The sequence below is a fragment of the Nothobranchius furzeri genome, chromosome 14 (genome assembly GCF_043380555.1).
Source record: "Nothobranchius furzeri strain GRZ-AD chromosome 14, NfurGRZ-RIMD1, whole genome shotgun sequence".
Taxonomy (NCBI): domain Eukaryota; kingdom Metazoa; phylum Chordata; class Actinopteri; order Cyprinodontiformes; family Nothobranchiidae; genus Nothobranchius; species Nothobranchius furzeri.
This window is the reverse complement of record NC_091754.1, coordinates 42,710,088-42,733,209: the sequence shown is the minus strand read 5'-3', so window position 1 is coordinate 42,733,209 and position 23,122 is coordinate 42,710,088. Positions and strand designations below refer to the sequence as shown.

At 44.9% G+C, this 23,122-nt stretch overlaps 2 protein-coding genes across 3 annotated transcripts; both read left to right on the top strand.

Annotated features, from left to right (window-relative positions):
- Positions 1–1,024: 1,024 nt before the first annotated feature.
- Positions 1,025–7,956, top strand: bet1l (Bet1 golgi vesicular membrane trafficking protein-like). 2 transcript variants are annotated; one of them, XM_015975603.3, is made up of 4 exons: positions 1,025–1,270; positions 3,561–3,646; positions 5,618–5,674; positions 7,039–7,956. In XM_015975603.3, the coding sequence occupies exons 1-4, from the start codon at positions 1,252–1,254 to the stop codon at positions 7,204–7,206; spliced, it is 330 nt and encodes a 109-aa protein (XP_015831089.1). In that variant the 5' UTR covers positions 1,025–1,251; the 3' UTR covers positions 7,207–7,956. The 2 variants fall into 2 exon arrangements, with proteins under 2 accessions (XP_015831089.1, XP_015831090.1); XM_015975604.3 differs by having other exon boundaries at positions 1,225–1,270; positions 3,561–3,650.
- Positions 7,957–8,045: 89 nt separating this feature from the next.
- deaf1 (DEAF1 transcription factor) lies at positions 8,046–17,231 on the top strand. The gene is made up of 13 exons (XM_015975602.3): positions 8,046–8,570; positions 13,123–13,217; positions 13,784–13,910; positions 13,984–14,133; positions 14,243–14,382; positions 14,486–14,551; positions 14,633–14,677; positions 14,889–15,012; positions 15,125–15,259; positions 16,077–16,369; positions 16,456–16,554; positions 16,651–16,740; positions 16,897–17,231. Exons 1-13 carry the CDS (start codon positions 8,165–8,167, stop codon positions 16,996–16,998), a joined length of 1,872 nt encoding a protein of 623 aa, XP_015831088.1. The 5' UTR covers positions 8,046–8,164; the 3' UTR covers positions 16,999–17,231.
- The last annotated feature ends 5,891 nt before the right edge of the window (positions 17,232–23,122 follow it).

The window sequence follows — 23,122 nt, the reverse complement described above, 5'->3', positions numbered from 1 at the left end:
GTGTAGGGGGATGACTGACATTGTCCTGAAGCTACAAATTCCGTTCTGCCCGTAAGGTACTCCTGCAACCAATGTAGTGTGGTTGCCGAAAGGCCAACCACAGTCTGGAGTTGATTTAGTAAGATGGTATGGTCCACAGTGTCAAACGCCGCTGACAGATCCAGTAGGAGGAGGAGAGATGGTGAGCCCTGATCCGCAGTTAGAAGTAAATCATTCATAACACGGATCAGGGCAGTTTCTGTGCTGTGGGCTGAACGGAAACCTCAATTTCCCTACATGTGTAGCTCATGGGTGACGACCGGATGAACACATCGCGTTAGCGTTCATACTTGTTTAATTTTCAGTTTTAATTCTGGTGCCTGTTAGCAGCTGAAACACATCCTCACGTGCTTCTGGATATCATATATTGTATATGAAGACATGACTGTAACAATAAGTAAAGGTTATCAGCTGTAGATTTAGTGTGCTCATAGGAAACGTGACAAAAGAACACAAAACACATTTCTCTTTATGGCCTATATTGTTGTCATCATCAGCATAACATGATTCACAGAATACATGTGACCAACTAACATTTTATGTTCTACCACCGGATGTTCGGATCAAAATATGAACCAATCAGATCTTAGATCAGGTGAGAGACAGGCGTTTCCCGTCAACCCCAAGGTTTTGCAGCCGAGGGAGAGTAACTGCAGCACCTTGCTCCAAAATCTGCGGCCACTTTGATCTCACGAGGTTATCGTTGCCTACGTATGCATGACGTCAGACCAAGTCGGCGTCAAGTTGGACACAAATCTAACCGCCATGCACAGCTCGCCGATCACCGCTGATCTAATCTGCACAGAACTGGCTTATCTGGAACACGGCCACATATACTGCTTGCTTGCATTGCTTTAGGTATCTTCTGCCCCCTGTCGCCAGGGAAAATGCACACTGTCACTTTAAACTTATATTAAACCTGAAATTATCACAAAATATTGCAATCATCTGTATAGTCAGGGAGGGACTGATTTAAGAAACGTGTTCTTTGCTCATTTGGCATTTATCATTTAGTTGTTATAGAAGTATGATTTTTAAATGTTTTCAACTTTAGTTCTGAACAATAAATAGAAAATCTGGCTAATTAAAAAAATTCTAGAAGACAATAGATGGTTGTTTTGATTAAATGATACGACAACCTACCACAGCTGTCCTTAGACTGTTGGCGGTGATCACGTGGCTGAGCACCTGATCGTGACGTAGCTCACCAACATGGCGGACTGGAACAGAGGTGGGTTTGAATTTGGACACGTATTCACTTTTATCTTATAGTTTATTTGTGATGTTGATGGTTGAAATGCCATTTTATAGCGGTGCGAGGGGGACTGTGACGTCAGCAGACATCAGAACCAACGGTTCAGAGCCCGAACCCCCAGCTGGGCTAGCATGAGGCTAGCACTAGCTGTTTAACAACACCTTCTTCGCTGAGCAAAGCAGATAAAGCGATAAAAACGGGACGTTTCTCAGATTATGAATAAAGAAAAGACAATCGGAGGTTTAGCTCGTGGTTGACTTTCATTTAAATGGTGAAAGGGCAGACAACAACAGTAAAACAGGATTTGAGGCTTACTTTTCATATTTAGTTTTGTTTGGATAATTTGGCTGACATAAGATGGTCTTTATGGAACATAACCGGGGTTTCCTTTAAGTAAACCTTTCCTGAACGCACCACTAGTATAAAAAAGGTTTTAAATGTTACTTTTACTACGGAGCAGTACACACATGTAAGTACAGGTCACACAGCACCACAGAGACAGAAAAATAAAACAGAACACCTTTATCAGTCACGTCTTGAAGAAATGCATGTTTCACTCTAATCTGTTTCCCACCTGATTATGTTCTGATCCTGTTGCTGACTCTGATCTCAGTTCAGTTTTAACTGATAACACTTTCAAAGTAAAAGTTGGTGTCCTTGCTTTTTTTCTGTCCAGAAGTCTTTTTTTCCAGATCATCACTTTTAATGCTTTTCCTCCCAGCCGTGGACATTCTCTCCTTTTTTGACATAAATTGTTCAGCTGTTGCCTAAAGTGACCATGTGTAGTTTTCCTGGCGATAGGGGGCAGTAGATACCCGAATCACAGCAAGCAAGCATTATTTTTGTGTTCAAATAAGACCTTACCAACTGATGGCACTTAGGGTCAAAAATCCCTGGGAGTGCAACCTCCATCAAAATAACACCAGATTCCCTTTCATCACTAAACGAGTGAAGAGGTAAATGTGTAAAGCAACAATGTGTATTAATGCTCAAAGTTTATAACCACTTGTCACATATCAGTAAATGCATTTTGTCCTCAGACTTCCGTAGAAGGAAACATGGCATCCAATATGGCATCGCTCGGTGACAGGGTGTTTCTCAATGTGAAGGCACCTGGCTTTGCGAGGCGATGTCTTGCTAGGCCAGGTGCCTTACTTACGAGGACACTGTTCTTCCTTGGTCAAAGAAAACGTTTAAATGGAACAGACTTGCATCACGTGACCGCAGCTTCCACGACAGCCATGTAACATCACATGAAACGGGACATAACGATATATTTTATACGTATTAGTTTCAATATAAATATATAACGAGGTGTTTACTTTTAAAATTGTGTATGTTTATTAAATTAAAAATATAAGCAAGTTACTACCCGCTAGCCACCGAAGCTGCAACTAATAAGCAGCCAACCAACAATAGATAACTTCGTTGGATCTAAAAAAGAAACATTTTAAATTAGTTCTCTTACTTTTAAACTTGAAATTTGCCCCCGAAGTAGCTGCCGGTTTTTGATCCGCCATGCTTTTGAAAATACTGCGGTGTATTCTGGGAAAGTTTTGCCAAGGCTAGGCTAAAAGACACCTTCTGTGTATCCTTGCTCAGCTAGCTAAACAGCTAACTAACGGAGAACACACGCCTTGGTAGAACATGAACATTGGAACGCGTCTTGGCAGCTCCTGATGACGTATCTCCTAGGCAACCGGGGCAGGGTCAAGACATCAAGGCGAGGTTCCTTGGCATTGAGAAACACCCTCTGTCCCTTTCCAATGTATTTTACAACAGATCTTTATGGTAACTTGTTTTTAAACTGCCAATATTTTTTCAACAACTGTTTTAATTCTTTTACGACAACAGTTCGGTGGATATTTCCAGAGATTAAAGGTGAAAACTACACACTGTCACTTTAACAGGATCTTGTTCAAACAGCACCAAGCTTCGGACTTCGACTGGTTCTTTTCTAGTTCTGCCTGTTCCATTTGCTGACTGGTTCTTTTGTTCGTTCTTCGTATCTTCCCTGTCCTCTCATTGGATTTTCATTGTTTCATGTTGATCCTTTGAGTCTTTAATCCAACCTTTTATTTCAATTCTCATTTAGTTTTTGTGTGGAAAAAGTATTCCTTACGAACGAATGGAATTAACACTATTGAGATCTGTGTATTAACATTGTTTTAAATCTATTACAGACGAGACGTTTAGTTAGTGTGATAAAGCAGATGTTTGAAACCATCACAGAAATGTGACAGGTTGTATTTCTGTGCTTGTTCAGGTCACGGCTCAGTTGACGACATGCTGGATGCTGAAAACAAACGGATGGCTGAGAATCTGGCCACCAAAGTCTCCAGACTCAAATCTGTATGTGAGTCCGATGAGTTGATAGCTTTTCTAGGTGTTTGTCAAACTCACTTTTTTCTCAGCAGCAAGTCTTGGTCTTCCCAAAAAAGCTGTGAAGCAACTGAAACTTGTTCAGAAGTAGGGTTGTCACGGTGTGAAAATTTAACCTCACGGTTATTGTGACCAAAATTATCACGGTTTTCGGTATTATCGCTGTATTTTTGTTAACGTGTTACATTTTCAGATAACTAAATAAACCCTGTATATCAGGAAAATATTGTCCTCAGTTTGTGTCAAAATTTTGCCTAAAATGTGTTATTTTGTAATTATGTTGTTTATTTGTTTACATTTTTCTCCTTTAGTCTTTAAAATACCAATATTTGCCCATAACTTCTTATTTTATGTCTGTTTGATGTCATCATTTAAAAATATTAGATCAGATGATACTCAGTACTCAAGTAGCCTTCTAATCAGATACTTTTTTACCCTTACTTGAATAATAAACCCTATTTCAGGAAAATATTGTCCTCGGTTTGTGTCCTTCCAGTGAGCTTTGCAGATTTGGGAAAATGTCATCAGGCAGTAATCGTTGTTAAATTCATAATTATTCTCGGAGAGAGACCAACTCTTATCTGCCCCTGGGAGCCCCGTAATGCATAGCGTCATTTCAACATGGGGGTGTCCGCGACACGGTTTATATGCAGGTAGCGGCGCTGCGGCTGCTTTATATAGCGACTCGTTGCATTCTCCCTCAACCCAAATCCTCGGATCACGCATTTGAGCTAAAATGCTAACGTTAGCTTGCCTTGCGTTGACTGTAGAGTTGTGGGTGATGGTCACGCAGATGTGTCATGACATTTGAAGCGTTGCTGCCTTTCACAGACACTTTTTCTGCACGTGCTGCAAACAGGATAGCCGTCTTCTATCAACTGTCCCTCGGCATTCTTCAAACATCCAAAAAATGCCCGTACTTCCCACTTTGTCTTCTTTGAGGGATAATAAATGTCCTGAGTGCTGCCGTCTCCTCCTTTGGCCGTTATTTCAGCTTTAGCTTCAAGAAAGTTTTGGTTGTAAACAACAAAGCGCGCATGTGCCGCCGGCAACTTCAGCAGATGATACGGTGGCTGGTAAGGGTCACCGAGCCTACACCGCAGCCAGGTAACCCACCGAGATAATATAGTTTTTTAAAAACAAGACGGTTATTATTATTGTCAACTTTTTTACCGGGGTTTACCGCTACACCGGTTACCGTGACAACCCTAGTTCAGAATGCTGCTGTCAGAGTCTTAACAAGAACTCCTGTTCTTAGATCCCTACACTGGTTGCCAGTAAACCACAGAATAGACTACAAAGTGCTCCTACTAGTTTATAAATCACTCAATGGCATGGGGCCAAAATACATGTCAGATCTCATTCCTGTATATACACCCAATAGGGCTCTGAGATCCCTTGGAAACAATCAGCTGGTAGAACCTCGGGTCAGAAGCAAACATGGTGGAGATGCATTTAGTTACTATGCTGCTCACATATGGATCCAGCTTCCCCATGACCTCAGATCTGCCCCAACTCTAGTGTTGTTTAACGCTAAAAACCCGAATGTACTCATCAGCCTTTACATGATTTGTTTCTTATGCTGGGTCGTCTCCACTGTAATCTCTGATGTAATTGCTCAACCATAGCTCTGTCTTTTCCTTTTAGCTCTAGAATATAATTGTATCTGTGTTCTCGTGTTTATTGTCGTGCCATTTCATGCTAAGTGTAAAGCACATTGAATTGTCCCTGTGTTTGAAATGTGCTGTATAAATAAAGCTGCCTTCCCCTAAAAATGAATAACATTTACCAAACAGCATTGGGGTTTGCATTTTCACAAAGACATAATGAAAGCATTGTTTTTGTATTTATGTTTGTTCACCAGAATGCCCCAGCTAGAGTGGAAACAGGATTGAGTTGAAAGTTGTTGTAACCTCTGATCTTCTGTCTCCTTTTTGGCAGCTAGCATATGACATCGACAGAGAGGCTGACGACCAGAACGAGTACCTAGACGGCATGGTGGGTCCAATCTGTGGCTGACATCGTCTTTGATGGAAATTTTGGACTTTATTTCCAGATTAAAGTCAACATTTTTAGTAAAACTAGTCAAAGTAGATTTTCAAGATGAGGAATAAAAACAAGCACTGTCTCAAAGGCCTACAGTCTTTCAAGCAGAACTTAAACGTTAAAGTCCCATTAGTCGTCACCCAGGTGGAGTGTTGAGCTGCAGACGCGGCTGTGCTCTGGAACTATTGGGTTGTTTAAGCCCCCAATCGAACAAAACCTTTAATGCTGAGTGTCAAACGTTGGTTAACATTTCTCAAGTCTGCCTCGTCCATTATTCTGGAGAACGAGAGGAGCCGAGTGTGGCTGAGAGGCCGCCAAACACAGTGGAGGACGAGCTTCTCCGAGCCTCCACAGAGCCGGCTTCAATCAAAATACACCCGAATGAATCCACTGTTTATATAAGGAACAATAACACTACCGGATTTACCGGTCGATCTACGTCCCAATCCTCCCCTATGGTCATGAGCTTTGGGTAATGACCGAAAGAACGAGATCGCGGGTACAAGCGGCCGAAATGAGATTCCTCCATAGGGTGACTGGGCTCAGCCTTAGAGATAGGGTGAGGAGCTCGGACATTCGGGAGGGACTCGGAGTAGAACCGCTGCTCCTCCGGATCGAAAGGAGTCAGTTGAGGTGGTTTGGGCATTTGGTCAGGATGCCTCCTGGACACCTCCCTGGGGAGGTGTTTCGGGCATGTCCTGATGGCAGGAGGCCCCCTGGGTCGACCCAGGACACGTTGGAGAGGTTACATCTCCAATCTGGTCCGGGAACGCCTTGGGGTACTGCCGGAGGAGCTGGTGGAGAAGGCCGGGGAGAGGACGGTCTGGAGCTCCCTAGTTGGGATGCTGCCCCCGCGTTCCGGACCCGTATAAGCAGAAGAAGATGATGACGGCAATAACACTAACCCATTCATAATGGTGGATTTGAACAGCAGTCTCCCAGTCTCAGGGCACACACTCATACCATTAGGCCACTGAGCTGGTCTTCAGAAGGTTGAGTGGAGACCAAATTGTCTCTGAGTGAGTGAGTGAGTGAGTGAGTGAGTGAGTGAGTGAGTGAGTCGGTGGTCGTTTGTCTCGTGTCCCTGTGATGGACTGGAGGCCTGACCTGGGTGTCCCTGCCTCTCAGCCAGTGGCTACTGCACATAGACTCCAGCTCCTCACGACCCTAACAAGGAATAAGTGGTTTAGATGATGAGTGAGAGAGTTTTATGGGATAGATGATCCCAAATGTTTACCGGGAATTCTACACTGTCAGTGAGTCGAGTTAAACAGGCCTGGCTTCGCTGTAAATACTGTTCTCTTCTTCCTCTTTAGGACTCAAACTTCCTGAGTGCGACGGGCTTGTTAAGCGGCAGCGTGAAGCGTTTTTCCACCATGGTCCGATCTGGCAGAGACAACCGCCGCCTCCTCTGTTACGTTTCCATGGGTCTGGTTCTGGTGTTCTTTCTTCTTTATTACCTGGTGTCCCGGATTCAGCGCTGAGACCAGACTGTTACCACCACACCAGACTCCAGTGAGCTCTGTATCTCGAGCAAAGAAGACTTTTTTTTTTCATTCATCAGGACCAAAGAGAGAAACGTTAGATGTCAACAGGAAGTACTAATGTAGAGCAGGTGGTGTGGGCTCGCTCGATGGGAGGAACGGTGGTGGATCCTGTTATGAAAACAGCTTCCCTCTGTGGAGAACCAGCTTTGACCTGCCCTGCATCCCGAGAGAAGGAAGGAGAAACATCTGGTTTTGGTACAACACAGCTGAGTCTCAGCTCCTGATCACACACCAGTTCAAATCAGAGCATCTCTGATGAATCTTAGATTTATTCAAGTCTTTGGAGGTTAAGGGTTCTCTTTCATGTTTCATGTATTTGCATTGAAACTATAAGTTATGGATTATTGCAATGCTTATGTCAATACGTCTCTGGCATTAACATTAATGTTAAGATCCTGTTTGGGGTTTATAGAGATGATTTGGCCCTTTATTCATTCAAATTTCATTTCAAGTCATCAAACGATTGTGTATTCCAGCAAGTTTTCTCATCACAGATGAATGACATTGATTTAAAGACTGTTATTAGGGTTGGTTGCAGACTTGGTGGTATTGTACCTATTATGGGATTTATATAAACAACGGATCCATTTGGTTGCATTTTGAGTAAAGAAGGAATATATTTATTTTCACGACTGTGACTCAAATAATGATTTTATTTTAGTAACTGAATAAAACATTTTAAGATGTTATAGTTGTTTCCTTGCCATCTAAAACCTCTGAAATATTTTCAAAAAGTTTTTTTAAATCCATTCTTTTTGTTAGTACGATTGAAATGAACAACGAGACAAGAGGGATGGCCAGTTAATCTGCGCGGAAGCGGGAATCTTGACCGGCGAGTCGCTTCGGGTAAACTCGTATCCTCTCGGTATTTTCCGGAACTCGCCACAGACATCAAATGCGAACAAAGAAAGAGCTGTTGTCCTTATTCCTCTGGATTAGCTGGTGTGGTTCCGTTAGATTTGGGTTGAATACGCGACGAGCTGATTATTTAAACCGTACCAGTAAACGTGACGTGTGCAGCGCTGTCGGAGAAGCTCGTGCTCCGCTGTGTTCCGCGGCCGCTCGCCTCGGCCACATTCGGCTCCTCTCGTTCTCCGGAATAATGGACGAGGCAGACTCGGCCACGAAAGCGCTCGGGCTGGATGAACCGCCCATCGGCGGGTCGTCTGTGGAGGGAGCGAGCTCGGATACGGAGTCGGAGGCCGAAGTCACCCCGATGGCTGTGATGGCGGAACCGGGAAACATCGACATGGGAGCCGAGTCCCTGCCGAACTCCGACGAGGCCGAGGCTGCTTTTGCAGGTAACCAGCAGCTGCAGGCCGCCAGATTATTTAGTATCTAACGTATATTTGGCTCTGTTAAAAGCCATGCATTCGGAGTCCACATATAAAACTACATTAATGAAAATAAATAGCTAGACTGCTGTGCCGAAGTCCATTCAGGTTTTGTGTGTTTTTAACTGTCACCATGACAGGAAATGTCTTTACTATAGCTAGACCTTAGTTTACCAGTTTAACCGATGCTCTCAAATTCGGCAGCAGCAAACATGAGGGGGAGATGACCCGGTTGCAGGGTGCAAGTGTTTACAGTCAGAAGATGCAATGTTGACTTTTAAGGTGGCCCAGAAGGGTCAATCAAAATTCAAACGCAACAAAAGATTTCACCCAGAACAACACAATATGGCTTGGTGAAGGACTTTGGTTAGTTGGGATTTTTAAAGACAAATGAAACTAAAGACTTTTGACAACGACCCGTCACCTTTTATTAGTCTGTTTACAGTAGAGAAAGAAATCTGCACATTTCCATTGCAAGTTTTATTGACAAACCTCAGTTTATATTATTGTTATTTATATGTTTGTGTCTCTGATCGTTTTTGGTTCTGGAAGCCTCAGACTTCATGGATGTTTGAGCCAAATCACTATAATATTACCAGTGAACGTGATTAAATGGCAGAGGTGTGGACTCGAGTCACATGACTTGAACTCAAGTCAGACTCGAGTCATTATTTTAATGACTTCTGACTTGATTTGATAAAATTTATAAAGACTTACGACTTGATTCGGACTTAAACGCCAGTGACTTGCGACTTGAATTGACTTACATCTGTTGACTTCAAATCATCACATCAGATTTTATTTATAAAGCGCTTTTCAAGCCAAGTGCTACTCAAAGTGCTTTACAGTATCAAAATGACCCCAAATTCCCATAACAATTTAAAAACAATAACACACACACACACACACACACACACACACACACACACACACACACACACACACACACACACACACACACACACACAATAACATCAGTAAAAATGTATATTCGGCTGAGTCCAGATGAGCCAAGTAAGGTAAGGCAAGGAAACGCCATCAGCGGAGCCGTCTGCCCCGGCAACATCAGGTCTTCCACAGCAACTAAGTCAGAACACTCAGAGGAGGGGCAGCATAGACCCCCACCTCCACCCAAACACTACCTGTAGAACGCCCAGGAAGCAACAGTCGACCACGACCCCTGGGGCAGAGGGCCCCTGCAGAGAAAACACTGGATTAAAATGAGTAAAAATATGAAAATAAAAGAGTTAATATAAATGACAAAATTAATAAAATAAATAATTAAATCATATGGACAGTAAAATTATAACATTGTTAAATAATGAAACGGTGCTAAAATATAATCATGTAAAACATGCAAAGCCAGTAATAAAATATAGTCATGTAAAACGAGAAACTAAACTATAGTAAATATTTAGATAAAAGCTAACCTATATAGGTGGGTCTTGAGCCTGAACTTAAAAACGTGAACGTTCTCTGCGACCCTGAGGTCCTCTGGCAGCTCGTTGCAGAGGCGAGGGCCATAATGCTGGAAGGACGACTCGCCGTAAGTGTGTGTCCTGACTTTAAGGAGGACCAGGAGACGCCTGCCAGAGGAGCGCATAGGCTGTGAGGGTTCATATGGGAAAAGCAGTTCTCAAAGATAAGAAGGTCCAGGACCATTAAGACACTTAAAAACCGTTAGAAGAACCTTAAAATGTATGTATTTATTTATTTATTTAAACATAATTTTATACAGAGGAATAACCACTTGAGATGAAACATCTCGTTTTCGAGTGGGTCCTCCTTTACAACAAAAACAAACAAAAATTAAGAGCAAGACAGCAGAGCAAAAAGCAAAATCAAAACATTACAACAATCATTTACAGACACACACACACCCACACACCCTCAAAGGCTCACAATACTTCACCCCACACTACACGACCCCATCTAACAAGGACAAAACAAAAGCAACAGCCAGTTGAACAAATACAATTAGTAACATAAAGACAATTATTCCTAAAGATGATCGACCAGAGCCCTTCGAAAAGTAGTGAATGATTATAAACAACTAATAGATAAAGGAAGATTATTCCAATCACATGGAGCCGTAAAACCAAAAGCATGTTTCCCTACCTCTCTTTTCACTCTAGGAACAACAAAAAAGAGCTGGTCATTATGCCAAAATTGATCCTGAAACATACGGGGAGCCAATGCAATGATTCTAAAACTGGTGTAATGTGCTCCCGCCTCCTGGTCTTCGTCAGGACACGTGCTGCCGAATTTTGTAGAAGCTGCAAGCCTGAGATGCTCTTTTTGGGAAGAGCAGAAATCAGGGCATTGCAGTAGTCTGTCGTACGGGTGATAAAAGTATGCATCAACGTCTCCGTATTGGCCCAAGAGAGAATAGGGCGGACTCTGGCGATGTTCTTTAGATGATAAAAACCTATTTTTGTGATGTTTTAATGTGTGGGCTAAAAGTCAGCTCAGAGTAAAAATTCACACACACGTTCTTCACTTGTTCAGAAGGATTTGAAGACATTGATTGTAGTTTTGGCAAAAGTTTCTCTCTCTGGGCCTCAGGACCAATGACTAAAACTTCAGTTTTGTTCTGGTTGAGCTGGAGAAAGTTCTCTGCCATCCAGGATTTGATGTCAAAAATGCAATTTAAAAGTGCATCCATTGGTTGTGTGTCATCAGGAGACACGGAGATGTACAGCTGTGTATCATCAGCGTAACTGTGGAAATTTACCCCATGTCTCATAATGACACCGCCAAGAGGGAGCATATAAAGGTTAAAAAGCACTGGGCCTAAAACTGAACCCTGGGGCACACCACACGTGATCCCATGGACCGTCGAGGAACAGGTATCCAAACTCACCATAAAAGTCCTGTCTGTGAGGTAGGACGTGAACCATCTATGAACAGCACCAGAGAGGCTGATCTGTTTTAAACGGGTTAAAAGAACAGTGTGGTCTACTGTATCAAAGGCAGCGCTTAGGTCCAGTAGGACCAACACTGTCCCCTTCCGTTTATCATAAGTTACTCTAAAATAATTAAAAATCTTCAGAAGGGCCGTCTCTGTGCTGTGGTTCACCCTAAAACCAGACTGAAATTTCTCTAGGACATTATTAGTGTTTATAAAATCATTTAGTTGATTTAAAACCAACTTTTCTAAAATTTTGCTTAAAAATGGTAAGTTGGATACCGGTCGATAATTGTTTAATTCATTAAAATCTAAATTGCTCTTCTTCGACAGGGGTCTCACCACCGCCCTTTTAAAGGCAGCAGGAAAGACCCCCGTCTGAAGGGAGCAATTCATCAGGGTTAAAATCTCATCACTAAAAGATCCATAAAATTGTTTAAAAAACAAAGTTGGGATTGGGTCCAGAACACATGTGGTGGGTCTCACTGAGGAGAAAACTTTATCAAGAGTCTCAGCTTCTACCAAGACAAAGCTGTCCAGTGTTTCCTCTGGTATAGACACACATCCAGATTTATCTAAGACCTTATTACTTATGGAGGATAAAATATTCCGTCTGATGGTGTCTACCTTCCCTCTGAAGTGGGCTGCAAACTCCTCACAGAGCGCATTTGAGGGTGTTTTCTGAAGTGAATTGGATGTACGGTTTACAATGTTGTTTATGGTGGAAAAGAGTATTCTGGGATTGTGTTTATTGTCTAGAATCAGTTTGGAAAGGTATGCATTTCTTGAATTTCTCACTGCGTTACTATATGATTTAAGTAGCTCCGTATATATTTGATGTTTTATAGTTGTTTTTCTCCATCTCCGCTCTGCGACTCAGCAGTTTCTCTTTAGTGCCTTTAGATTTTCATTTCTCCACAGTGAAGCACGTTTTGAATATAGCTTTTTGATTTTAAGTGGAGCGAGCCGGTCGAGAGCGGATTTCAGGCTACTGTTAAAATCATTGACAGTAAAATGACAAGAGGCAGTTATCGGATTGGGAGGGGTCTTTCTGTGACTTGATGATGACTTGAGCATATTTGATATTTTAACAATATTTTAACAGTTTGTTCTTGTACTGCTAAATGCAGCAGCACAAATACATGAAGCTTTATTTCTGGAATTTATTTATTATCATTGTCATTAAATGGAAGTTGGACAGATGACTTGATTATGACTTGAAAATTCAAAGTTAAGGACTTGGACTTCCACATCACTGACTTTGGACTGGACTTGGACTTGGTTGTCTTTGACTTGGACTTCACTCGAGACTTGACCGGAAAGACTTGTGACCTACTTGTGACTTGCAAAGCAGTGACTTGGTCACACCTCCGTTAAATGGCATGATGATTTTAGACATTAGACAACAGCTGCGTTCAGCAGAGTCACTGCCGTGCTGAGATGTTAGGCGTGGCTGTAGAAGCACTCTCTGGTATAGACTGAGTCCATATAAATAATCTTGGATTACGAGTGTTACAGTAGATGTTTACATGTGCGTCCACATTAACCCCTCCACAGCCTGCTCCTCACACTCTTCTCATTTGTTGGAACTGAACCTGTGTTGTTTATCAGAGGTGACGGCCGTATCTATGGCGGATGTTCATGCTGCAGAGGACGTCTTCACCACAACAGTCGCCACCTCCGGAAGCCTTCCAGAGCACATGCTGGTAGATCACACACACACACACACACACACACACACACACACACACACACACACACACACACACACACACACACACACACACACACACACACACACACACGCTGTCCTTATCTTTCCTCCTTCTGCTTAAAGACGGATCACTGCTCCATGCCAGTTTTGAAGGAGCATCTTATGTTGAGGAAGGATGGAGAACTGTTCTAGAAGGTTGCAGGTTCAGCTCCCAGCTGGGATCTTTCTGGATGTGTGGGTTTCTCCAGGTCTTCCAATGTCCTCCTGCAGACCTGAAACATGCATGTGAGGATGAACGGTGACGCTAAACTCACTAGGTGTGAGTGAGTGTCTGGATGGACGTCCATGTGAGATGGACAGGTGGCCTGTCCTGGGTGTCCCTTGTGTCCCCATCACTGTGAGCTGGAATCAAGCTAAAACACGAGACCCCAGAAGCCGACCTTGTTCTCTCTCTCTCTCTGTGTGTGTGTGTGTGTGTGTGTGTGTGTGTGTGTGTGTGTGTGTGTGTGTGTGTGTGTGTGTGTGTGTGTGTGTGTGTGTGTGTGTGTGTGCTTGCAGGGTGGCAGAACCACTCTCCAGCTGGGTGAAGGTCTCAGTACCCAGAAGGCCACTCTGATTGTTGTTCACACAGATGGCAGCATCGTGGAGGCTGCAGGCCTAAAATCTGCAGCCAGCATCACATCAGGTACACCAGTGTGTGTTGATGGTTTCAGTCAACACTTGGTGGAACGTAACACATCTGTCTGTATGTCCTCAAGGCCCTCAGACCCCGCCTGCGCCACTCACTCCTCACCAGGACAAAGACTCCTGCTCCAAGTACAACTGGGACCCGTCGGTCTACAACAACGAGCTCCCGGTCCGCTGCAGGAACACCAGTGGGGTTTTGTACAAGAACCGACTGGGATCAGGTGACTGGTGCTCTTTAACCCTGAAAGCTTGTTTTCTTGTTGGCGTCCAGTCAGACTCAGGAGTCAGGCTTCCTGGTCCTTCCTACACTCTCCACGTTGTTGTGTTCAGGGGGTAAAGGGCGCTGTATCAAACACAGCCAGCAGTGGTACACCCCCACAGAGTTTGAAGGTCTGGCAGGAAGAGCGAGTAGCAAAGACTGGAAGAGGAGCATCAGATACGCCGGCAGGCCTCTGCTCTGCCTGATTCAGGTGCTGGGCCCTGCTGTGGATGACCGCTTTAGTTACGTCACATTTCTGCTGCGCTTGGCCGTGCCTTCGCTGTAGTCTGAACTTGTGTGTGTGTGTGTGTTAGGAGCGGATCCTGAACCCCCACGCTGCTTCCTGTACCTGCGCAGCGTGTTGTGATGATCTGACGCCAGTAAGAGAGAGAGAGAAGCATGATGGCAGGATTTCTTCCTGAATGAAAAATTCATGTCTTTTTCTGTTTCTTATACTCTAGTCTGCAAAGGAGGGCGAGCCCATGGTACCAGAGAGCGTCACCATGGTAACGGTTACTTTGATCATCAGTGTGGCAGCAGGTTTCTCAGAGTGTTCTGTAAAGGATGTTTGGTGGGTTAGTGTTGGGGGTGTGTCCTTATTCTCACTCCTACGGACGGTATTTCTATCACACGTGTGCAGCTTTCTCACCAGGCTTAGTTACTTCCAGGTTCCTGCTGACTGAGTGAGGTCTCACTGCTGAACGCTTTGTTGTCTAGACCGGTCCAGTCCGCCTCTTCGTCCCGTACAAGAGACGGAAAAAGGACGCCGAGCCCACAGTCGTCCGGCTAAAGAAGGAGCTTCCTGCCCACAAGAACATCCAGCTGTCTCCTGGAACAACGTGTAGGTCATGTGACCTCAGTCTGAAGAACAACCTGTGTTCACAGGATGAAATAAACATCTGCCCAGATGGATTCTGAATTGAGTAGCTGACACATCTGTCCTGTTTCGACAGTCACGGTGTCCCCGACAGGACAGTTCACCACCTCCGGCACCCTGACGTTTGACCGGGCCTCAGCCAGCGACGCTGACGCCGCTGCCATCATCTCAGACGTGACGGCACAGAGTGACGTGTTTGCCAGCACCACAGGTAGACTGGTCCTCCAGGGGATCAGCTGAGGAGTCTGCTCCCCCTGTCTGCTCCCCCCAGCCTCCATATGGAGGAAACTCTTCCTTTAGCCTGGGTTTCTAATCCTGTGAACATCTCTGAGGGCTGGAGCTTAGACCGACTATAAGAGGGAATCTCAGCTCCTTCTTCAGCACTACAAACCAAACATCCTCATTACCGTCCATCTCTCGCTTCAACCTGGCATCGACCACAGGAAGACATCCAGATATCTAACTCCTCCACTTCTAATAGAAACTCCCGGGATCAAACCTTTTAGCTGTGGATCTGGAGAAGCAGACTCATCTCAGCTGCTTCCCACTTGGCAGTGAACCATCCCAGAACATGCTGATGGACATCAGATGCAGGTCCTGTCCTTGAACATTATAAGCCAGATGAGAGACACGGGGAAGCCACGGAGAAGTGGAACTGGCCCAGCTTTATGGTAGGAAGGTAGCTGCACAGGGACCAGACCCCAGAAACCCCGTCTCCATGGCAACCCAACAACCAGCTCTGACCAAGTCCCCTTGTATATAAAACACTGCCATGGTGGCCCGGGCCCACACCATCATGCCCCCTCCTCCGTGTGTCCCTTACAGAGCAGCTGGATGTGAAAACTGTTATGTGGTGAAACGAAACACCTGTCCTCTCCAGCAGGGGGAGCTCCTCACCTGATCAGCTAGTCCTCGTGTGTTTATTATACAGACTGAGAGATGTGTCCTTAACAGGAGACATATTAGCTTACCGCTCCTTTATTTCCCATCAGCCCTCTGACACTCCTCTCCCTGCGTCTGTCCCTCAGTGCTGACGGCTCTGCCTGCTCTGACTTTGACTCCTCAGCCGATCCAGGCTAAAGTAGCGGTGGCAGCCGCAGCGTCGCCTCCCCCTGCAGCTTTGGTGACGGGACTGGAGGTGGGCTCCGTCGGGGGTGGGATACCGCCTTTGATCGACGGGCAGAAGAACACCTGGGCGTACCTAGAAGAGCTGGCGAACACGCTGCTCAGCAACGTCCAGCAGCTGAAGACTCTGATTGAACAGGCCAAGAACACTGCAGGGGAGGCAGCTGGGGTGAAAGGTCAGGGAGGCAGGAAGGAGGTGAGGCAATAACCAAGCAGGAAGTCCCAGAAACGGGAAGTAACAGCTGTAGCGATTCAACGTTTCTGTGTGCTTTTGGTTTTCAGTGTGGCCTTGGCCAGTCGTTTCAGAACCACCTCTCGTTACAGCCTCCGGAGGACCCGGAGGTCAAGAGGAACACCGACATCACTGAGATCATCATCAACGTATGAAAAGCAACACACACGGTGTCAGCCAGCCCTAAAGATAGGTCCTTCTGGTAAAGCTCTGAGCTGCTTCTCTTCTCTATCCCGCCTCCGCAGCAGATGTGTGTGAACTGTGGTCGGATGGCCATGAGCGAGTGTGCGGGCTGTCACAAGGTCAACTACTGCTCCATCTTCTGTCAGAAGAAGGTGAGGCCTTCATGAGCAGTGCAGGTTGTAGATCCCAAAAAAAGGACACGACCTTTAAACACCGGCCTGGATCCACGTGGAAGGACGCTGCTGATCTGTCAGGAAGAGGTTTCTTTTTTTAAAATCAACAAAAACAATCTGCTCTTGTCTCTGCAGGACTGGAAGGATCATCAGCACTCGTGCTGTCAGTCAGCAGAGGGCGTGGCTGTTCAGGAGGAGGAGCCAATCACAGCTATGGACATGGACAAAGTGAAGTGAGCAGGCTCCTCGCGCCATCAGCAGACACAAGTGTGAATGGGCTTTCTTCGTAGTGGAGTGTGTTCTGTCACCATGGCAACACCCTTGACCAGAAAACAGCCGTTAAGTGCACGTCAGGGTCAAGGGTCAGAAATCAAGGAGGTGATCTGAAGTAAGACGAGCCGCTGGAGTCCAGCTCGTTTCTTTGCGTTATCGACGTGTTTCTTTACCACCGCCGTGTTCTGTTCTCATGCCGACTCGCGATGAAGAGAAGGAACCGTCTCAAGACGTCCTGGAGGACCACGAGCGTCAACAGGAAACGTGGGTTTAAATGAAAGCAGCCTCTGACAGCAGCTCCAGGGCAGGCTGAACCAGAACCAGCAGAATCTCAGGTGTTCTAAGGTGTTCTTTTGTATTTTTGGACTGTTTAATTTAAAGCTGGCCTCTGCTGATAGACTGGGCCCTAAAAACCAGGACAAGAAAGTCAAACTGTGGGGGACTTTCTATGCAAGTAAAGTGAAAAGTGATTTGTCATTTAGTTTCTAGTTCCTTCATGATCCCACCTCCAAACATCACCCCAGATGTTCTCCTCACTAAAAACGCAGCACTGCTTCTGGATTCCCGAGACTTCCCAAGAAGAACTAGAAATGTCTGGAAAACCTTATTTATTCAGTTTTATAGGTGTCCGAAGGAAGCGGAGCTATTATTACTAATGGAGCTCGTTTCAGGTTCACAGATGATATAGAATCTATTAAACAGCTTTAACCAAATCATGTGTGTTTAAGAACTTGTTTCAGATATCCAGAAGTTCTCATTCGCTTCTTATTTCAACTCAATCCGATTTATTTATAATGCGCCAAATCCCGACAAGAGTCGTCTCAAGGACCTTCACATAGTAAACATCCCAATACAGGTCAGGTCATTAAGCCAATCAGTAAAAAGTTTCCTACATAAGGAACCCAGCAGGTCGCATCAAGTCACTGACTTTACAGCAATCCTCATACTAAGCAAGCATATAGCGACAGTGGAGAGGAAAACTCCCTTTTAACAAGAAGAAACCTCCAGAGGATCCTGGCTCAGTATAAGCAGCCATCCTCCACGACTCACTGGGGATGGAGAAAACAGAGCACACACACAGACACATGCACACACACACACACAGACACATGCACACACACACACAACAGTAGTGTTTCTATGTCAGAAAGCCTGTCCGGCTTGTCTGACTCGTGTTTTCATAGATTTTTATCTCAAAAATCCTCTTAAATCTTTTCTTTAGGGGCGGCTGTTTAACGTGTTAATTATGAGTAATAAATTAGAAAATAGTAACGAGTTAATAAAAATAACAAATGGGCTAAAGGCCCCCCAATTGGGGGGCATTGAAGCTTAGCAGCAAAATGCATGCCCTAAATCTCAATTCAAAAATACTTTATTAATCCCAGAGGGAAATTGATTGCAGTAGTAGCTCAGAATAATAACAATAATCAAGTCATCAAAGAGTTATTGTATATTACAATGGCTGTTGGCAGGAAGGATCTCCAGTAGCGGTCAGTGTTGCAGCGAAACTGAAGAAGCCTCTGACTGAAGACACTCTTCCGTTGTCGGACAGTCTTGTGAAGAGAATGCTCAGGGTTGTCCATCATTTTCTTGATTCTCTGGAGAATCCTTCTTTGCATTATCTCCTCCAGTGGTTCCACAGTCGTCCCCAGAACAGAACCAGCCTTTTTTATTAGGCTGTTGAGCCTTTTCAGGTCCCTGCTTCTGATGCTGCTACCCCAACAGACGATGGCTGAAGAGATTACACTCTCAACAACAGACTTGTAGAAGATTGCAGCATCTTGCTACAGACATTGAAGGACCTAAGTGTCCTCAAGAAGTGCAGTCTGCTGTGTCCCTTCTTGTAAACGGCTTCACTGTTCTTTCTCCAGTCCAGTCTGTTGTCCAGGTGAACTCCAAGGTATTTGAATTCCTCAACCACCTCCACTTCTTCTCCCATGATGGAAAAAGTGTTTGACTCCACCCTGTTTCTTCTGAAGTCTAAAATCATCTCCTTTGTTTTGTTCACGTTCAAGGTCAGATGATTGTTTCCACACCATGCCACAAAGCGCTCCACCAGCTCTCTGTACTCAGCTTCCTGTCCATCTCTGATACACCCGACAACTGCAGAGTCATCTGAGTATTTCTGTAGATGACAGGTCTCTGATTTGTTCTGGAAGTCTGAGGTGTACAGGGTGAAAAGAAATGGTGAGAGTACAGTCCCCTGTGGTGCTCCCATGTTACTGATCGCCTGGTTTGATGTGCAGTTCTTCAGCCTCACAAAATGTGGTCTGTTTGTCAGGTAGTCTTTAATCCAGGCGATAGTTGAGGCCCCCACCTGTGTCTTCTGGAGTTTCTGGCAAAGTACATCAGGCTGGATTGTGTTAAATGCACTGGAGAAATCAAAGAACATGGCCCTGACAGTGCTGCCTGCTTTGTCCAGAAGACAGTGGATTGGTTGAAGCAGCTGGATGATGGCATCTTCAACTCCAACTCCATGGTGATAAGCAAACTGCAGCAGACCCTGATGTTCTAGTTTGCTTATTCAGGTGGACCAACAGGAGTCTCTCCAGGACCTTCATGATGTGGGATGTCAGGGCAACCGGTCTGTAGTCGTCACTGACTGATGGGCGAGTTTTCTTTGGAACTGGAACAAGGCAGGATGTCTTCCACAGGACTGGAACCTTCTCCTGGGCCAGGCTGAGGTTGAAGAGGTGCTGCAGAATCCCACAGAGCTGCTCTGCACAGGCCTTCAGTACTCTGGGGCTGACACCATCTGGACCTGCAGCCTTGTTCCTGTTCAGTCTCTCCAGCTGCCTCTTCACCTGACTTCTAGAGACAAATAGGTGGGAGGGGGAGGTAAATGTGGCAGCAGCGTCTCCTGACTTGGTTGAAGCCAGATTTATAGAACCAGAAGAGTCCATAACTGCGTTAGAGGACAAAAGAGCTGGCATGTGACAGGAAAATGTTGGATCAGAGGAGGATGGGATGATTGGCTGGGGACAGGCGAGGAGGATGCTGGGTTTGTTCCTGAACTGAACCTATTGAAGAACTTGTTCTGTTCATTGGCTGTGTCCAGGCTGCCATCTGTGCAATCCTTCCTCTGCTTGAAGCCGGTGATCTTCTTCATCCCTGACCAGACTTCTCTGATAATGTTCCTCTGTAGTTTGTTCTCCAGCTTCTTCCTGTATGCCTCCTTGCTGTCTCTGATCTTGATCTTCAGTTGCTTCTCAATAAACATTGTCAAGCTGCACCTCTAAAAAACATCAGAACCTCATCTTCAAGGTATTAACCTTTTAATGTGCTCCAAACAACCAAAACTACAATCACACGAGCGTTTTTGCCTTCGTTCTGTCTCTAACGCTGCTAAAAATCTCATTTCACACACATTTAGAGGCCAAGGCCCTACTGATTCTGAATGTGTATCAGAAAAAAGTTCAAGAGAAAAACAAAGGCATAAAAACATTTAAGCATATAAAACAAATACAATTACAATAAATATAATAAACGAGATTAATTAAGATTAATTAATTACAAAGCATCTAATTAATTTGATTAATTTTGATAATCGAGTCCGACATCTTTATTTTTCCTGGAGACTTTTTAGACTTTCTCACCAGGGAAACCCACTCGTGTCCAGCTTTAAACCGTCCTTACGCCTGCGTGACTCCAGCTCTGGTCAAAGGCTCGTTCCCATAGGAGGGTGTGCGTAGCAGTAACCAAACTAAACATGAAACAATCAAAAACGCTTTTAAACCTTAACTATTATCTAATGTAAACTAACAATTCGTTGTATTTAGCTGTTGGGTCTCAGGTTCCTCAAAGCTCCTCCTGCTGCAAACCTGAAATCTAACGCATTATAAATAAAAATCTGTCTGCTTTTGTCCTCCAGAACACTTTGATTTTATCTCCTAATCTCTGATCATTTGTTTGAGAGTTCCCATGTTTGAAGTGAATACTTTTGCTGCTGGGTGTCTTTATGCCCAGCAGTGGTCAGATGATGTGTTAGGTGGACTGCTGATGAATAATTTGAGACCTTTTGACATTTGAATCTGCTTGTTTCGGTCCCAGCGGCTCTCAGGTGTCTGCTCTGAGAGGATGATGGGGACTCCCTCAGGGGCAGACTTTTCCTCCACTTAAAGCCTGCTCACTTCAAGTTTTCCTGTGGAAAAGTTTCTCTTCAAAGAAGCTGTCTTTACTTCCCCGCTTCACAGAGTGATGCTTCACTGACGCAGCCGTTCTCCTCTGCGACTACCGGTTAGCTACGGTGATTCTGTTTTACATCCATTCGTCATCTCAGACTGTCCATCTGAGATGACGTTTTGCATCCTGCTGACCTTCACTCGACTTTGTCCCTGCTGAGCATTTACCCGGCCTCTGCAGGAACTCAGAGCAAGAAGTGAAAACAGTGAAATAGTCACACCTGAATGTATTTATGCTGATGGTTATAAGTGAGTTTTTGTTTGGCCAAAAGAAAAAAAAATGGTAAAAGTATGTTTTAAATGTTGCCATGGAGCTTCACCTTCAACAGACCTTCCATGACCCTCTACAGCTATCCCGTCACCCTGCAGATTTATGGTCCCATGTGGAGGCTGCCTTTGACACCAGCAGAGGAGGTTGTCATTAAAATGGTGTAACTGGAAGGCCTAGTCTGGTGTGTGTGTGTGTGTGTGTGTGTGTGTGTGTGTGTGTGTGTGTGTGTGTGTGTGTGTGTGTGTGTGTGTGTGTGTGTGTGTGTGTGTGTGTGTGTGTGTGTGTGAATGTTGTTGGGACACTCCAAGGTTACTCCTGACATCACAGGCGGTGTGGTCAGGTCCCCACTGGGACCAGTTCAGCAGAGCCCCCGTGCTGCAGTGCGTTGTGAGGGAGGTCCTGCATGTCCCACCGCTCCAGAGATGAGGTCCTGGTCAGGCCTGCCAGTCAGCTCCCTCAGTTTGTCAGAGGTTAACTCCAGCTGTTCTGCTGGACCTCAAAGATCAGTTACAACACACACAGGAGATGATACAGTAATCCTCTCAAAGACGTGCGGTCCATGCTGCCAGCTCCGTTATCCATTTGAAATGATCAGGAAGGTAAGGTAGGACCCAAACGCACAAGATGCGGAGATCCTAAATGATAAATAAATCCACTAAAAAGGGGGAAGCTAAATAAGGAAAAACCACACTAGAGGCAAAAGTAAACTAGGATAAACAGAACAGAACAATTTAAAACATTAATATAACCAAACTAAAAGCCTGGGAGATACAAATTAAGCCATGAACAGGGAATAAACTAAAGGTGGAACCCAAAGTTTCCAAAGCTGATGCCAACGTGGAAGTGACAAAACTTGCAGTTCTCTAATCCACTAGGGGCTGGACCCAAAACAGAGCAAATCCTCATTGGTAAATGGCCTGTATTTTATATAGCACCTTCTAGAGTCCTGAAACCCCCCAAGGCGCTTTACAACACTATCAATCATTCACCCATTCACACATACATTCACACACTGGTGGGGATGAGCTACGATGTAGCCACAGCTTTCCTGGGGCGCACTGACAGAGGCGAGGCTGCCGAGCGCTGGCGCCACCGGTCCCTCCGACCACCACCAGCAGGCAACGTGGGTTAAGTGTCTTGCCCAAGGACACAATGACAGCGACAGACTGAGCGGGGCTTGAACCTGCAACCTTCCGATTACGGGGCGAGCACTTAACTCCTGTGCCACCGTCGCCTATGTTAAAAATTCCACCTTCACAGCAGAAATAAACACGTTTACAGCCTGGTAACCATTTTAGGTTTAATAGATCTAGTTTGCAGTGATGAAAGCTCTGGGTGAATTGTTCAGTGACTCGTCTGTTTAAGTATAACTCAATTCTTGAAATGATGAATAATTAGATTTGATTTACAGGTAGCATGAGCATCAGAGCTAGCGCTACCAGCTAGCTCCCGGGAGGCCTCAGCCTGGGCCACATGTTAACAGATGTTCGGCCATCTCAACTCTGGACTTCAGATGTGCCCTCTGTGGGTTCGTGTTTGGATGTTAATCGTGGAAATATTGAACAAAGAGGGCAAGCTGTGGTAGTGCTAAGAAAGCTTCTAAGAAGTCTCTGCTTTATTTTCGTCAGTAAGTAAA

Bases quoted from the DNA above. Each gene is read 5' to 3' on its own strand.
- bet1l (XM_015975603.3), top strand. The intron at 3,647-5,617 runs GTATGTGAGTCC...CCTTTTTGGCAG, and splicing joins AAGTCTCCAGACTCAAATCT to CTAGCATATGACATCGACAG. The intron at 5,675-7,038 runs GTGGGTCCAATC...CTTCCTCTTTAG, and splicing joins ACGAGTACCTAGACGGCATG to GACTCAAACTTCCTGAGTGC.
- deaf1 (XM_015975602.3), top strand. From the start codon at position 8,165: ATGCGAACAAAGAAAGAGCTGTTGTCCTTATTCCTCTGGATTAGCTGG. The intron at 14,678-14,888 runs GTAACGGTTACT...TTTGTTGTCTAG, and splicing joins TACCAGAGAGCGTCACCATG to ACCGGTCCAGTCCGCCTCTT. The intron at 16,555-16,650 runs GTATGAAAAGCA...CCGCCTCCGCAG, and splicing joins TCACTGAGATCATCATCAAC to CAGATGTGTGTGAACTGTGG.